The 14,806-nt window shown below is 39.3% G+C and overlaps 2 protein-coding genes across 2 annotated transcripts; both read left to right on the top strand.

Moving 5' to 3' along the window:
- The first annotated feature begins 5,966 nt into the window (after positions 1–5,966).
- Positions 5,967–10,124, top strand: LOC131327836 (disease resistance protein RPV1-like). The gene is made up of 4 exons (XM_058360964.1): positions 5,967–7,655; positions 8,634–9,763; positions 9,858–9,917; positions 9,961–10,124. The coding sequence occupies exons 1-4, from the start codon at positions 7,129–7,131 to the stop codon at positions 10,122–10,124; spliced, it is 1,881 nt and encodes a 626-aa protein (XP_058216947.1). The 5' UTR covers positions 5,967–7,128.
- On the top strand, positions 9,858–12,062 carry LOC131327834 (disease resistance protein RPP2B-like). The gene is made up of 3 exons (XM_058360963.1): positions 9,858–10,295; positions 10,380–11,258; positions 11,367–12,062. Exons 1-3 carry the CDS (start codon positions 10,254–10,256, stop codon positions 12,060–12,062), a joined length of 1,617 nt encoding a protein of 538 aa, XP_058216946.1. The 5' UTR covers positions 9,858–10,253.
- The last annotated feature ends 2,744 nt before the right edge of the window (positions 12,063–14,806 follow it).

Here is a 14,806-nt window from a genome sequence, read left to right as displayed (position 1 = left end):
AAAGACTGTAGAAATTTGATAACTATTTCGGTGGAAGGAAGAGAAACAAAACAAGTTCTTTCTTTCTTACTAATCAAACTTTCTTTCTTTTATTTCTTTCCCCACTAACTTACAACCGGATAGTACTCTATTTATAGTGCTAAACAAGACTCTTAAAATTCGTATTAAAAACAGCTTTAAAACAGAACAGTAAATTCTAACCCTTCCTTGCTAAAACTGCCATAACTCTCTGTAGAAGACTCCAAACGCACCCCTTGGCCTTTCAGCTACAAAGCCTCTTGACCTTTTATTTTCCACTAACTTCTAAATTTAAAACCCACTAAAGATAGCATTTAATGTTTATTCAACAAAACTCCCCCATAAACTTAAATGCTTCTACCATCCTTCATGCCAATCATCTTCTTGCATTTATCGAGAAGTACTTTCGGTAGCGGTTTTGTGAAGATATCGGCAGCTTGATCCTGACTTGCCACATGTACCAATTCCACACTTCCTTCCTTCACATGATCTCGGATAAAGTGAAAACGAACGTCGATGTGTTTGCTTCTTTCATGGTTCACTGGATTCTTTGCCAACTCAATTACTGATTTGTTGTCAACTTGAATCACGGTTGCACCTAGTTGCTTTAGCTCCATCTTGCTCAACAAATTTCTAAGCCATATTGCATGACATACAGACCAAGATGCCGCCACATATTCAGCTTCACACGTCGAGAGCGTCACGATCGGTTGCTTCTTTGAAAGCCAAGTAAACGCAGTATCTCCCATAAAGAACACATATCCCGCGGTACTTTTCCGATCGTCTATGTCTCCGCACCAATCGCTGTCGGAGTAGCCAACCAATTTGTTATCTTCTGCTTTTGAGTAGAACAACCCGAGTGACACCGTTCCTTGGATGTACCGTAGGATACGCTTCAACGCCTTCCAATGTGAATGAACCGGCTCCTCCATGAACCGACTTACAATGCCAACACTTAATGAAAGATCCGGCCTTGTGCATGTGAGATAGCGAAGGCTTCCTATCAAACTCCGGTATCTACTCGCATCGACACGTTCTCCTCCATCGAACTTCGAGAGTTTTGCACCTGGTTCCATTGGTGTTGATACCGGGTTGCAATTTGTCATCTTGTACTTCTTCAGAATCTCTTTTGCATATGTCTCCTGTGATATAAAAATACCCGTCTCTGCTTGTCTAACCTCCAAACCAAGGAAAAACTTCATCAAGCCCAAATCTGTCATCTCAAATTCCCGTGTCATTGTGCCCTTAAACTCTTCTATCATCTCATCATTGTTACCCATAAAAATGAGATCATCGACATAAAGAGCAACAAATAACACGTTACCTCCATTCTTCTTTACGTAAAGGGCATGCTCGTAGGGACATTGCTTGAACCCGTTCTCTTTGAAATAAGAATCGATACGTGTATTCCATGCCCGCGGTGCTTGCTTCAACCCGTAAAGCGCCTTCTTCAATTTTAGCACCTTCTTCTCTTCTCCGACTTTCTTGTACCCGGGTGGTTGTTCGATATAGACATCTTCTTCGAGCACACCATTCAAGAATGCCGACTTGACATCCATTTGAAATATCGGCCATTTGAATTGAGCAGCTTGTGAAATGAGTAATCGGATTGTCTCCATTCTTGCAACAGGAGCAAATACCTCGTCATAGTCGATTCCTGCCTTTTGCTTGTATCCCTTCGCAACAAGTCGCGCCTTGTACCGTTCTATCTCGCCTTGAGCATTCATCTTTTTCTTGAACACCCACTTCACACCAATAGGCTGACTTCCTTTCGGCAATTCTGCTAGCTCCCATGTGTTGTTGCGGTTAATCGCCTTAATCTCCTCGTTCATGGCAGTTTGCCACTTCTTGTCTCGCACTGCCTCTTCAAAACTGATATTTTCAGCATCTGCCAAAAGACATACAAGGTGTACCTCATTTGTCGAATCATACAAATCCTGCAAACTTCGCATTTTGGGTTGTCGTGGTTCATCTTCGTTATCAGTAGTTTCAGAGTTTGTTGGTATGCTTGTTGGTGCAACGACTGATGATTCTCCAACTTCGATGATTACACTACAAGAAAAATTCAATTGGGTGACGAATGAAAGTCGTCACAAATTGTATGTTTTTCGTCACAAATAATATAGGTGACGAAAAAAAATTTGTCGACTAAAGGTTGTCGAGGATTCCTACCTGGTGACAAAATCTATTTTTCGTCACCTATAGTGTATTTTGATGACGAAATATTTCGTCACCAAAAAGTGAATAATTGGTGACAAAATTTTTTTCCTCACTTATTGTGCTTTTTGACGACGAAAAAATTCGTCACCGATGGGTCACATTTGTGACGAAATTTTTTGTCACTAATATAAGAAATCGGTGACGAAATTTTTCGTTGCGAAAGATATTTTCATGTGGGAAAAGAAATCCATCTTTCTTGCTCCTGCAGGGTTTCGAACCCGAGTCCCTTGAGTTTTTCGCGCAAGTTCCAACCAACTGCACTACACACACTTTTCAGTAAATATTTGAAATATCTAATATATAACACATATGTTTAACATGAAAATATATTTCGAATGTAATTTTGGACCTTTAAATATTAAAATTAGCAATTTTGATAAACATGAAAGTTGTAGGCAATTGAGTTATTGTTCAAACCCAATTTGAATTATCTTAATCGGAGATTTTAGTAAAGAGTTATGTCCGAAATACATTTAGTGACGAAGCGTAATTCATAAATTTCGTCACGAAAGGTACCCACTTGACAATGAAATATATTTTTTGTCACTGAAAGCGTTAAAATGGTGACAAAGTTATTTTTTGTCACCAAAGCTAAGCATTTGGTGACGAAAAAAATATTTCGTTACTAAATTGCTCACATTTGGCGACGAAATATATTTTTTGTCACCAAATGATTATCTTTGGCGACGAAAAATAATTTTGTCACATTTTTTAAGCTTTCGGCGACGAAAAATGTATTTTATCGCCAAATGGGTACCTTTAGTGACGAAAATATTTTTTTCATCGCTAAACAGGCATAATTGGTGACGAAATTATTTCGTCACGAAAGTTATTAAAATAGTGACGAATTTATTTTTTCGTCGCCAAATATACTCATTTAGTGACAAAATTAAATTTCGTCGCCACTTTTTCGTCACTAATTTTCATTTTCCTTGTAGTGTTACCTCCGTCGAATTATTCCAGTCCCACTCGCTTGCTTCATTTACTCGCACATCACGACTCACCATCACCTTCTTGCTTATTGGGTCGAGTAGCTTGTACCCTTTTGTCTTCTCATCATACCCAATAAAAATATACCTTTTGCTTTTGTCTTCGAGCTTCGTTCTTCGTTGATCCGGTACGTGTGCATAGGCCACACTACCGAACACTTTGAGATGAGAAACTGTCGGCTTTTGTCCGCTCCATGCCTCTTGTGGTGTTTGATCATCTAACTTCACATGTGGACATCGATTTTGTACATAGATGGCACATTGCACGGCTTCTGCCCAGAATTCCTTCGGCATCTTCTTGCTCTTGAGCATTGATCGAACCATGTCGAGAATAGTCCGGTTCTTCCTCTCGGCCACACCGTTTTGTTGAGGAGAGTATGGTGCGGTTAGAAATCTCCTTATGCCTTGCTCCTCGCAATACTCCATAAAAGCCGTCGAGGTATACTCACCGCCTCTATCGGATCGTACGGCTTTGATGTGTCTGCCAGTTGCCTTCTCCACCATTACTTTGAACCTTTTGAACACCTCGAATGCCTCGGATTTTTCTTTCAAAAAATAAACCCAAGTTTTTCGTGAGAAATCATCGATAAAGGAAATGAAGTACCTTTTACCGCTGAAAGATTCGGGGGTGATTGGTCCACATATGTCGGTATGAATCAATTCGAGAATATATTTAGCTCGATATTCTGCCTTTTTCTGAAACGAGGTTCTCGCTTGCTTGCCAAGCACACATTCTTCACAAAATTTGCCCTCATAGTCCATGTCCGGCAGCCCGTGCACCATGTTCTTCTTTGCTAACTTTTTTAGACCACCATGATGTAAGTGACCAAAACGGAGATGCCACAGCAACGCCTTGTCTTCTACGTTGACTCGCAAACATTTTTCTCGCATTCTCAAATTCAGTTTGTACATCCGATTTCTTCCCATCTCGACTCGAGCAACCAGATGCCCTTGATTGTCTTTCAATTGTAGTACCCGGTTTTTCATGAATACCGAGTATCCCTTCTCCATGAGTTGACCCATGCTCAAAATATTGCTCTTAAGATCAGGTACATAATAAACATTCTCGATTGACCCTTCCGTACCACCTTTTTGTAAATAGTAAACCGTACCTTGGCCTTTTACTTGGATCTTTGACGCGTCTCCGAACGACACATGTCCATCTTCAACCTCTCGCATCTCCTTGAATAGGTGCTTGTGCCCGCACATGTGGTTACTAGCGCCGGTATCGAGATACCATACTGTGTCGTTATCGGAAACGGTATCTTTGTAGGCCATCAAGAGTACACCATCTTCTCTTGTCTCCTCTTCCGCGACTAGATTCGCGTTTTCTTATACCTTTTTCTCGGAATAGCACTCCTTTGCATAGTGCCCATACTTACCGCAATTATAGCACTCGATATTTGATTTGCACTCTTTTGCGTAGTGCCCATGCTTGCCGCAGTTGTAGCATTCGACATTTGAATGATTTGACCGGCCGCCTCTCCCACGACCACGTCCTCTACCTCGACAATTTTGTTGGCTTGACTGCCCCTTCTTCTCGTCATATTCACCTCGACCGCGGCCTCCACCACCGCGACCATTGTTACGACCTCCACGGCCACGACCTCTACCTAGAAAGTTTTGAGAATAGAGTAACTTTTCGTCTTTGATTGACGCTTTGGTATGAAGTGCTTGCTCGAGTGTCTCCTCCTTCTTTTTCTTCTTACGTTGTTCATGTGCCTCGAGAGAACCGACAAGCTCGTCGACTGTGAGCGTCGCAAGGTCCTTTGACTCTTCTATCGCGCATACCACATTCTCAAAATTGTCGGTTAATGATCTCAAAATCTTCTCCACAACTCGCGCATCGGTTAACGCTTCGCCATTACGAATGAGTTGGTTCACCACGACTTGTACACGCGTGATGTAGTCAGATACAGTTTCCGACTTCTTCATCTTCATGCTCTCCAACTCGCCACGAAGAGTTTGGAGACGCACTTGTTTGACTCGGTCGGCACCTTTGAACACTTTTGCTAAAATGTCCCACGCTTCTTTTGAAGTAGTTGCACCGGCAATCTTCTCAAAGCCCGACTCGTCAACAGCTCGGAACAAGAAGTAGAGAGCGATCTTGTCTTTCATACGCGTTTCTTTTAACGCCTTTAGCTGATTCGCCGTCTGATTGGTGTTTGCAGCCGGCTCTTCATAACCGTCTTCAACTACCTCCCATGCATCTTGCGCACCGAGCAAGGCCTTCATTTGTATGCTCCAGTTCTCGTAGTTCGCCTTCGTTAGTCGTGGTAACGGCATTTGACCCGTCACATTCGCCATTGGCTCTGATACCAAACTGTAGAAATTTGATAACTATTTCGGTGGAAGGAAGAGAAACAAAACAAGTTCTTTCTTTCTTACTAATCAAACTTTCTTTCTTTTATTTCTTTCCCCACTAACTTACAACCGGATAGTACTCTATTTATAGTGCTAAACAAGACTCTTAAAATTCGTATTAAAAACAGCTTTAAAACAGAACAGTAAATTCTGACCCTTCCTTGCTAAAACTGCCATAACTCTCTGTAGAAGACTCCAAACGCACCCCTTGGCCTTTCAGCTACAAAGCCTCTTGACCTTTTATTTTCCACTAACTTCTAAATTTAAAACCCACTAAAGATAGCATTTAATGTTTATTCAACAAAGACGTCTCCTGGAGAAGTCTCCTGGCAATTATTGCCATGGAGAAATGATTTCATGCACTCACACTCATATTCACACACACATGCACCTCTCTCAATAATTACTCTTATGCCCTCTCACTAATTCGCGTTTAACTCCAAAATAAATAACTAAGGCATACTCTCACGTGCAATTCGTAGTCTAACATTTTATAAAACTCCGGAATAATTAAAAAAAATTACGGGTCTCTACATGTACAGCACACTTATCTACCGTATGGTAGTGGTTACGTGGAACAGATTAGTTGTTAAGTTATTTTCTGCAATTAAATGGATATATGGAAGTATCCGTCAAATTTCTGTTCAAGGCATGCCGGTTAACTGCTTATGTGCTATAAATTATTTATGTGAATAAACTTAAGCAATAAAATGATTTTCAAATCCCACAAGTATTAGTAAAGATCGATTTTATCGGGCGAGAGAGGTGTTTTTTCAAACAAAATCTTCTCCTCTCGTAACCTGGCTCCCGAACCCAAAATCTTTGATTTATTTTCAAATTCAAAAATCATTTTCAAATTCCAGGTTTCTCGGATGGCAAACCATTTCACAAAAACCCGAGTGGTGACTCTTCAATTTCAAATGAGCACACGGGGAGGCCTCCGAAAAAGCCTCTCGGGCTCTGGTAGCCCACAGAGTGATTATAATCCTCCTCCGTTTATAGTGAATCCGTTGCCCCTCTGTGGATGTACTTATTTCCTTGGAAAACCACGTATATCGCTGTGTTGCGTGTGATTGAGTGTTTGTGTTTGTTGGTTTCATCATAATTCGGCACTAAAATCTGGGTTTTGAAGCGGCGATCTTAAAGCGGCAATTACCCCGCGATCTCTTCATCAAAATCGCCGGGGAGCTCGATCTTGGCCGGTATGTACTGTGTCCACGAACACCTCCTCCTATGGCATCAAAACGGGCTCTGTATGTTGATATCTGTGTAAATTGATGCATATATATGTATACATGATACTCTAATAGATATACTCCATTTGTGTTCTTTTATATGTGTATATATTGATGCATATAAAACAGACATACTCCATGTGTAATTTTTTGTGTGTGTGTATTTATATTATTCGTTTGATATAGATTCTAATGTCCGAGTCTGAGGTGGGTAAAACTAGCAGTAACAGAGCCTTTCGAACAGATTTTCGGTGACCAAGAAGCCTCGTTCATTTAGTAGTCTTTTTCTTGGGGTTTGTTCAATGTCTGCTATGAAATCCCAAGAAGCCTCTGCTTTGGCTTCTCCATGTAGTTATCATGTGTTCTTGAGCTTTAGGGGCGAGGACACTCGCAAGATTTTCACTGATCACCTCTACATAGCATTGGACCAAGCCGGATTTCGCACCTTCAGAGATGATGATGGCATAGAAAAAGGAGAAGACATCAAGTCTGAACTAGAGAAAGCAATTCGAGAGTCGAGGATTTCAATAATCGTCTTCTCGAAGAACTATGCCTCGTCAACTTGGTGCCTTGAGGAGCTTGTGATGATCCTCAAACGCAGGACTCTTGGACACGTAGTTCTACCTGTCTTCTACGATGTGGATCCGTCTGAAGTGAGGAAGCAAATCGGCAGTTTCGAAGAAACATTTATAAAGCATGAAGAGAAGCTCAAATCAGAAACAGGTGAGCTCGTGAAAGAGAAATTGAAGGAAAAGGTAGGAACATGGAGGGCAGCGCTTAGAGAAGTTGCAGATTTGGCCGGGATGAATTTACAAAATCAAGTTGATGGGTAATTTTCTCATACTTGTGTCACTTTTCAGCTCATATTCATCTGATTATTGAAATTGCAGTGGCGACACTACAGTGTAAGTAGTGGGGTCGGGCGATCCCACAGAGAAAAAAAAACAACGAGTAATATTATACTGATTTTAAAAAAAAAATTAATTAAGGACCTCATTACAATTTAATGATGTCACACTAAATTATTTTTTCTCACTTGAAACCCACACTCCCCCGTAAAAGTTAGTAGTAAAACGTGAAACCCTATTTCTCCGCTTGAAACCCTCCCCATCTCTCTGTAGAAAAATTATTGGGTGGTATTGGGCACCGCCTCAATATCCCTAAACACTACACATTTTTTGTGGAGTCTACCGCTAAATGTATGGATTTGTAGAGTCCACCTCTAAGTGTATAGACCACACAAAAAGTGTATGGTATTGATTGTTGAAAGGTGTATGAAACCACGTGACGGTGCCCCAAGATCATTGAATAATTACCTATTCGCAACCTTTTACAAAAGTTAATTAAAACACCGCCAACTGAATAAATCGCAAGGGCGATGTAATTGACAAATAGACTATCATGCAACAATTCCGAAATACGAAACTTCGTGGAATGCAATTGAAGAAACTGAAAAAAGATTATTATTTATTACTACATCTTTTTTTATATCTTTTTTTTTTGAAATAATTGTTGAGCTTTTGATGCGTTTTTGGTTGAAACTAGGTTATTAATTATCATTACTATTTATGTTTTTATTTATAATTGGTAAGAGAATTTATACTTATGAATAACCTCATGCTTTAAAAAATCTGGAGTCGCCACTATATATGCAGTAGTCCCAATAACGTGTTATATATATATATATATATATATATATATATATATATATTATAGTTATTGCTTTGAAATGTTTAATTCTTTGCTTGTGCTATTCAATCATGTATTCTTATTGTTTTTAATATCCCATCTTCATTGCAATTTTCAGACACGAGGCAAGGTTTATCAAGAAAATAATAAAAGTAGTTGGAGACAAGCTAAGTCGCACGACCTTGAACATTGACCCCAGCTTGGTTGGAATATATTCACAGGTCAAAAACATTCAGCTTTGGTTACAAGATGGGCCACGTAATGTTGGAATAGTTGCAATTTGTGGAATGGGTGGAATAGGAAAGACAACCACTGCAAAATTTCTGTATGATTTCAACTTCTCGAGATTCGAAGGTAGTAGTTTTCTTGAGAATGTAAGAGAAACTTCACAACAACAAGATGGTTTACTTCGCTTACAAAGAAAGATTCTTTCAGACATTTTGAAGACAAGGAAAGTAAAACTGAACAGTATTACTGAAGGAACTGCTATGATAAAAGATGCCATATGTTGCAAAAAAGTTTTTGTAGTTCTTGATGATGTGGATAAACTTGACCAATTAGATGCACTACTTGGAGTGCGAGGTTGGCTTTTTTCTGGAAGTAAAATCATCATAACCACCAGGCGTGAGCGGTTGCTAGGGGTTTATGAATTCTATAAGGTGCATAGGATTCAACATCTGAGTCACGAGGAATCCTTGGAGCTCTTTAGCTGGCATGCCTTTGGAAAATGTTGTCCTAACAATGGGTATGAAGAGGTCTCAAAAAGGGTGGTAAGCTACTGTGGAGGGATTCCATTGGCAATTAAAGTTCTAGGCTCTTCTTTATCAGGGAATTCCTTAAATGTATGGAAAAGTCAATTGGAAAAATTAAAAGTGATTCCCGACAGTCAAATCGTAGAAAAACTCCGAATAAGTTATGACTATTTACAAGATGACCACGACAAACGTCTATTCCTTAATCTTGCTTGTTTTTTTGTTGGAAGCGATAAGGATTCTACAGTTATAGTCTTAGACGGATGTGAATTTTACACAGTGGTTGGAATACAAAACCTCATGGACAGATGTCTGATATCCATTGACGAAAGTAATAAACTGCTAATGCATCATTTGCTTCAACAAATGGGAAGAGAAATTGTTCGTCAAGAGTCACCAGAGGAGCCAGGCAAACGTAGCATCCTCTGGAATCATAAAGACACATTTAATGTCTTAAGAGAAAACAGTACTGTAAGAATTATACTTTGCTCCTTATGTATTTTTATATGAGTTCATGTAGGGATGTTATTCACTAATTATTGTTCCTTTTGCCTATGCTTTCTATTTTTTTTTCCTTATTCTTATGTTAGGGCACAAGCAAAATAGAAGGCCTCAAACTCGATACGTCTTTGCTGAAAGAGGAAGCATATGTTTGTACTGTTTTTGCTGACAATAGAAAACGTCGCTATGAAGACTTCCTTGGGAAGCCCTTATTGTCAAATTTGGGTGGTTCGCTTAAAAGATATGGTTACGGTATCTTCTCCTCTCACCTCGAACCCACAGATCCAGAAAATTCAAATCCAGTGGCTTTGGAAGCTGATGCATTTGCAAGGATTAAAAAACTAAAACTTCTATAGCTCAATCATGTACATATTAGTGGGCCCTATAAGAAGTTTCCCAAAGGATTAAGATGGCTATGCTGGCACGGATTCCCACTTAAGTCCATACCTGGTGATTTCCCTTTGGAGAGCTTGGTTGCTCTTGACATGCAATATAGCTGCTTAAAAAATGCATGGGAAGGAACCAAGGTATGTTACTACTTTTTTCTTCCTTTCAAATTTCTTTGGAAAGTGAATTGAAGGCCTTGATACCCACTTTTCCTTCTTTTGCAGGTTCTACAGTGGTTACAGATCCTCAATCTAAGTCATTCATATGACCTTGCCAAAACACCCAACTTTTCAGAAATCCCCAATCTTGAAAAATTGGTGCTTAAAAATTGTACAAGTTTGGTTGAGGTTCATAAATCTATTGGACTCCTCGACAAACTTGTTTTATTAGATTGTGAAGACTGCAAAAGTTTGAAGAATCTTCCAAAAAGCATTTGTATGCTAAAACATTTGGAAACTCTTATCATCTCTGGTTGCTCGAATCTTGATGGATTGCCAACAAACATGGAAAACATGAAGTGTCTAAATGTGCTCGAGATAGATCGAATTACTTTAAATCAATCTCACCCAACCAATGGGCAGGCGAACGCAGTGCAATTTTTCATCTGGCCTTGGTGGTTGAAGGCAAGAGAAAGTGTGGAAATTTCATGGCCTTCTTTACCAAGGTCCTTGGTAAAATTACATCTGGCAAACTGTAATTTGTCAGAGGATGATTTTCCGAGAGACCTTAGCAACCTATGTTCACTGAAGGAACTAAATCTGTCGTGTAATCAATTTTGTAGCCTCCCAGATTTCATCAGAGGTCTTACTAAGATTGAGTCCTTGTACCTATATTCTTGCCCAAGGCTCCGCAAACTTGATGGGATACCGTCGCAAGCTGTAATCTGTCATTTGCATTGTGGAGCAAATAGATTGCTGGAGGAAGTAACGATTCAAATGTCGCACCGACCAGAGACTTTGAGCATATTCAAATTAGAATCCATAGAAAACGTTGAAGTTGAGATTGTTAACAATTTGGCCTTGTCGAACTTCCAATCCATGGGAAACCTAACTGTAAAGCTAACGTCATGGATGGGCATGCAACGAAGGAGGTTTCCCCTCCAGGTGCTCTCTCTCTCTCTCTCTCTCTCTCTCTCTCTCTCTCTCTCTCTCTCTCTGTGTGCACGCGTGAATGTGCGTGATGCTTAATTAGATTTTCTTTCTATGACACAGGTATGTTATGAATCACGTATAAACTGCGCTTATATTCCTGGTAGCACGTTCCCACCCGGGTTCACTTTTAAGAATTTAGGATCCGCAATTGATGTTATTGTGCCTTCATATCTTAATTCGAGGATCCGAGGCTTGAATGTGTGTTCAGTTTATGAGCACTTTGGTGATCCAAAACGTCATGAACCACATACTGTCATAAGTAATAGGACGAAGGGTCTGGTTTGGAGCTATTGTCCATTTGTCTTTGGAACTGCAGAAGATGGTGAAGATACGATGTGGTTAAGTTATTGGAAGTTTGGAAAAAATCATTTGGGAGCTGGCGATGAAGTCAATATTTCAGTGTCTGGAGGTGAATTTGTGCAAGTAAAGGAGGTTGAAATCCGCTATTTGTACAAGGACGAACCAGAAGAGATGAGCTCCCAATCAGCCTATGAAGATGAAATACCCCATCAACTCTATCAATTTGGAAATATCGTTCCAGGAATTGTTTCTGCACATCAGCCGGGAATAAAATTGTACCAACTCGGCAATCATCTTGTTGATTGCAAGTATTGTAAGCATCTATACCCTCCACCATGGATCCCTGCTCCTTACGAATATGATTATAATTTGGAATGTTGGGCTTCAGTAGTACTTATGGTGGGGGAACCATTTTATGTTTCTAAGACCTTGAACCGGCGTTCATTGATTTATTAGGCATTTCATGATACTACAAATTTAGTGCAGTTTTGTGGGAATGTGATCGACTTTACAAAGCCAAAACAAATTAGCTAACTTGATTGCTGCCAAGATTTTTAGCAAAAATTCGGTGCGCACCGCGACGTGGAGTCGCAGGTCCTCCACAGCCAGATTCGGTGTGGGATGCAAAACCAAGTGTATGAACCTCACAACAATGTGCGGTGGGGGAGTGGATAGGGCTTGTGCCCAAAGTAGACCGGATTAAATCCGAGAAAATTTGAATCCAGCTATCGAAGTTTTATCTGATAATCTGAATAAATAATTTGAAACTTAACTAAGGGGCTGGGTCAGATTTATTCGAATCCGATCCATTTACGAATCGGAGCCGATATCACACCAACTTATATAAATTTGTCTATTTGATCCGTTTTTTTACAAAGATACAAAACTACTGTAGTATTTTTTTCCTTTTGCAAGAGGCGAAACTGGCTTTCAATAAAATAAGAAATTATTTCTTTTAATTGAGGTAGCTTAAATGTTAATCCTCACTTGCTGCTGATATATGTCCTGAGGAGTGGGTTAATGTGTCCTTATGTATAGAAAGCTTTGAGTGCATGTGATGGCTATGGGCTCATTCAATTTTCTCATTGGATGTAATTTTCTTTTAATATTTTGTTTTCTTTGCTTGTCCTTTTACTATGCCTCATCCTTGGTGGCTAGCAGTTGATCTCATTTCGATGTACTCTTTGTCGAGTTTTTAAAAAAATCTTGTTGCCTATCAAAAAAAAAAAATTAATCCTTCTAGCCGATCAAAATAAAAAAAAGTTAGTCCTCTTAAGATATCAAGTTCAATTTTCCTCGCAATCTAACTCTTGGAGCCACCTCATCCTGATGTATAAGCGAGGGAAAATGCTGTGAGATGGGCTATAAAAATTAGTATAGGATATGTCTAAGCTGGCTTGAGATACCCTGCATTACCAAAAAAGCAACAAACATAAACAAAACTTAAATTTTAGTCATGTCCCTTAGTCTGCCTGATAGGAATAGATCCTAGTTGAAATAAGAACATTATGTTTAGATCAGAAATTCAAATAAACCCATACTATCCTTCCTCTTCCTTAATCTTCCAAATCTTTCTCTCTCCTAATTTTCTCCCTCCAATATTATATCTCCTAAAAATATTTCCAAGTACTAAGTCTATAAAAAAAAAAAATTCCAAAACAGTAACTTTGAAACTAAACTAGTAACGAACATTGCAAAAGTATTACGATAATTATAGGCAAGTGAGATGTTCCATTTGTGCAAAGGTCACATATTGGCGTCCGACATTTTGCCGCCCCCGTTGTGGTCTCCTGAAATGGTGTGTAGACATTGCGTAATGATCCGTATCAGAGAGCTGTCTAAGCCAATAAAATCATACTTGCGTGTACTATTAACAACTCGGATTGAAAAGTAAGTACTAATATTGTGGATTGATCTGTTTCAGTTCAAAGACCCAAAATAGTAACGCCTACAGTAAAAATAACACTTGGGGCAATTATTACACTAAATATTTTAAAAAAAAATACAAAACGATATGAATAATGGAGAAAGTCCACGAAAGGAAAATTAGTAAATGCCCTGAATAAATCTAACAAGTTACTAATAATCATGTTATACGAAAAAAAGAAGAAGAAGGGGTTTTTAGATCCCAACCCTTTTTTTCAGCGTTGGTTTTGGAATAGTCCTCTACAAATTATTTTTTCCTAATCTTTTTAAATTAGTCCTAACCCATATTAATTTAGACAAAAATATTTTAGAAAATTAGAGGCCGGTCCTCTTTTTTTGGTTTGGTTTGATCCCAATCCTAAATATTTTTTCCAAACCTATATAGGCTTGGTAAAGTTACGTAATGACTTTTATACCCAGATGGATCAATTTAAACCTCTTCTCTCTCTCTTAAATACTCCCCTCTCCGTCACCGATTTCCAACCACACAGATTTCCAACCATGTCCAACCAAGCCCATACCAGTTCGGTTCTCAAGACAACGACGACGTGGCAGTGGCCGACTAACGTACATGGATGTCGTGGACGTCGTCGGAGCTTTGGTCGAGTTTGAGGCCACCGTCCTTGACGACGGCGTTGACGGAGGTGGAGCCAGCGTCGAGTCTGTTCTCGATCAGCTTCACGGCAGAGACTAGCCGCCGGACCACTTCTCTGGCAGCAATTCGATTCACCACAGACACGTCCAATTCTGTTCTTGAGATGACGACGTGGTGACAAATCGGCACAAAAGAGAGCGGTGCAGTGGAGTGCTCAAGATGATGGGCTTCGGCCGATCGACAGCGGTGGTGATCAATGTCGTCATAGGAAATCCCACACTGCAAATTGCATTTCAAACTAAATAGGAGAGAGAGTCCTAATCGGTGGGTGCCTCTTTATTCGTTCCTATTTGAGTGAATATGTACAGGAGGTGGAAATGGTGGAATCTAGAAAGAAGTAGTTGTGTGCATGTGTAAATTGTTGAAAGATTTTTGGGAAAATTTCTGACATGGTTGAAAATTTTAGAAAATTTTTGTGTGTGTTTATATTTTATGAGAACTACGTATTTTTTTATGAGAATTGTGTATTATTTATGAGAACTGTCTATAACAATTGCGTATTTTCTATGAGAACTGTATATTTTTCTATGAAAATTGTCTATGAGAACTATGTATTTTTTATGAGAATTGTATATTTTTTTATGAGAACTATGTATTTTTCATGAGGATTGTGTATTTT

Source organism: Rhododendron vialii, chromosome 5a (genome assembly GCF_030253575.1).
Source record: "Rhododendron vialii isolate Sample 1 chromosome 5a, ASM3025357v1".
NCBI lineage: Eukaryota > Viridiplantae > Streptophyta > Magnoliopsida > Ericales > Ericaceae > Rhododendron > Rhododendron vialii.
Note: the sequence above shows the minus strand (reverse complement) of the source record. Positions and strands in the feature narration are given on the sequence as shown.

Coding starts and splice junctions, on each gene's coding strand:
- LOC131327836 (XM_058360964.1), top strand. CDS start 7,129: ATGTCTGCTATGAAATCCCAAGAAGCCTCTGCTTTGGCTTCTCCATGT. Junction 7,656..8,633: donor TTACAAAATCAAGTTGATGG/GTAATTTTCTCA, acceptor TGCAATTTTCAG/ACACGAGGCAAGGTTTATCA. Junction 9,918..9,960: donor TGCTGAAAGAGGAAGCATAT/GTTTGTACTGTT, acceptor GTCGCTATGAAG/ACTTCCTTGGGAAGCCCTTA.
- LOC131327834 (XM_058360963.1), top strand. CDS start 10,254: ATGCAATATAGCTGCTTAAAAAATGCATGGGAAGGAACCAAG. Junction 10,296..10,379: donor ATGCATGGGAAGGAACCAAG/GTATGTTACTAC, acceptor CTTCTTTTGCAG/GTTCTACAGTGGTTACAGAT. Junction 11,259..11,366: donor GAAGGAGGTTTCCCCTCCAG/GTGCTCTCTCTC, acceptor TCTATGACACAG/GTATGTTATGAATCACGTAT.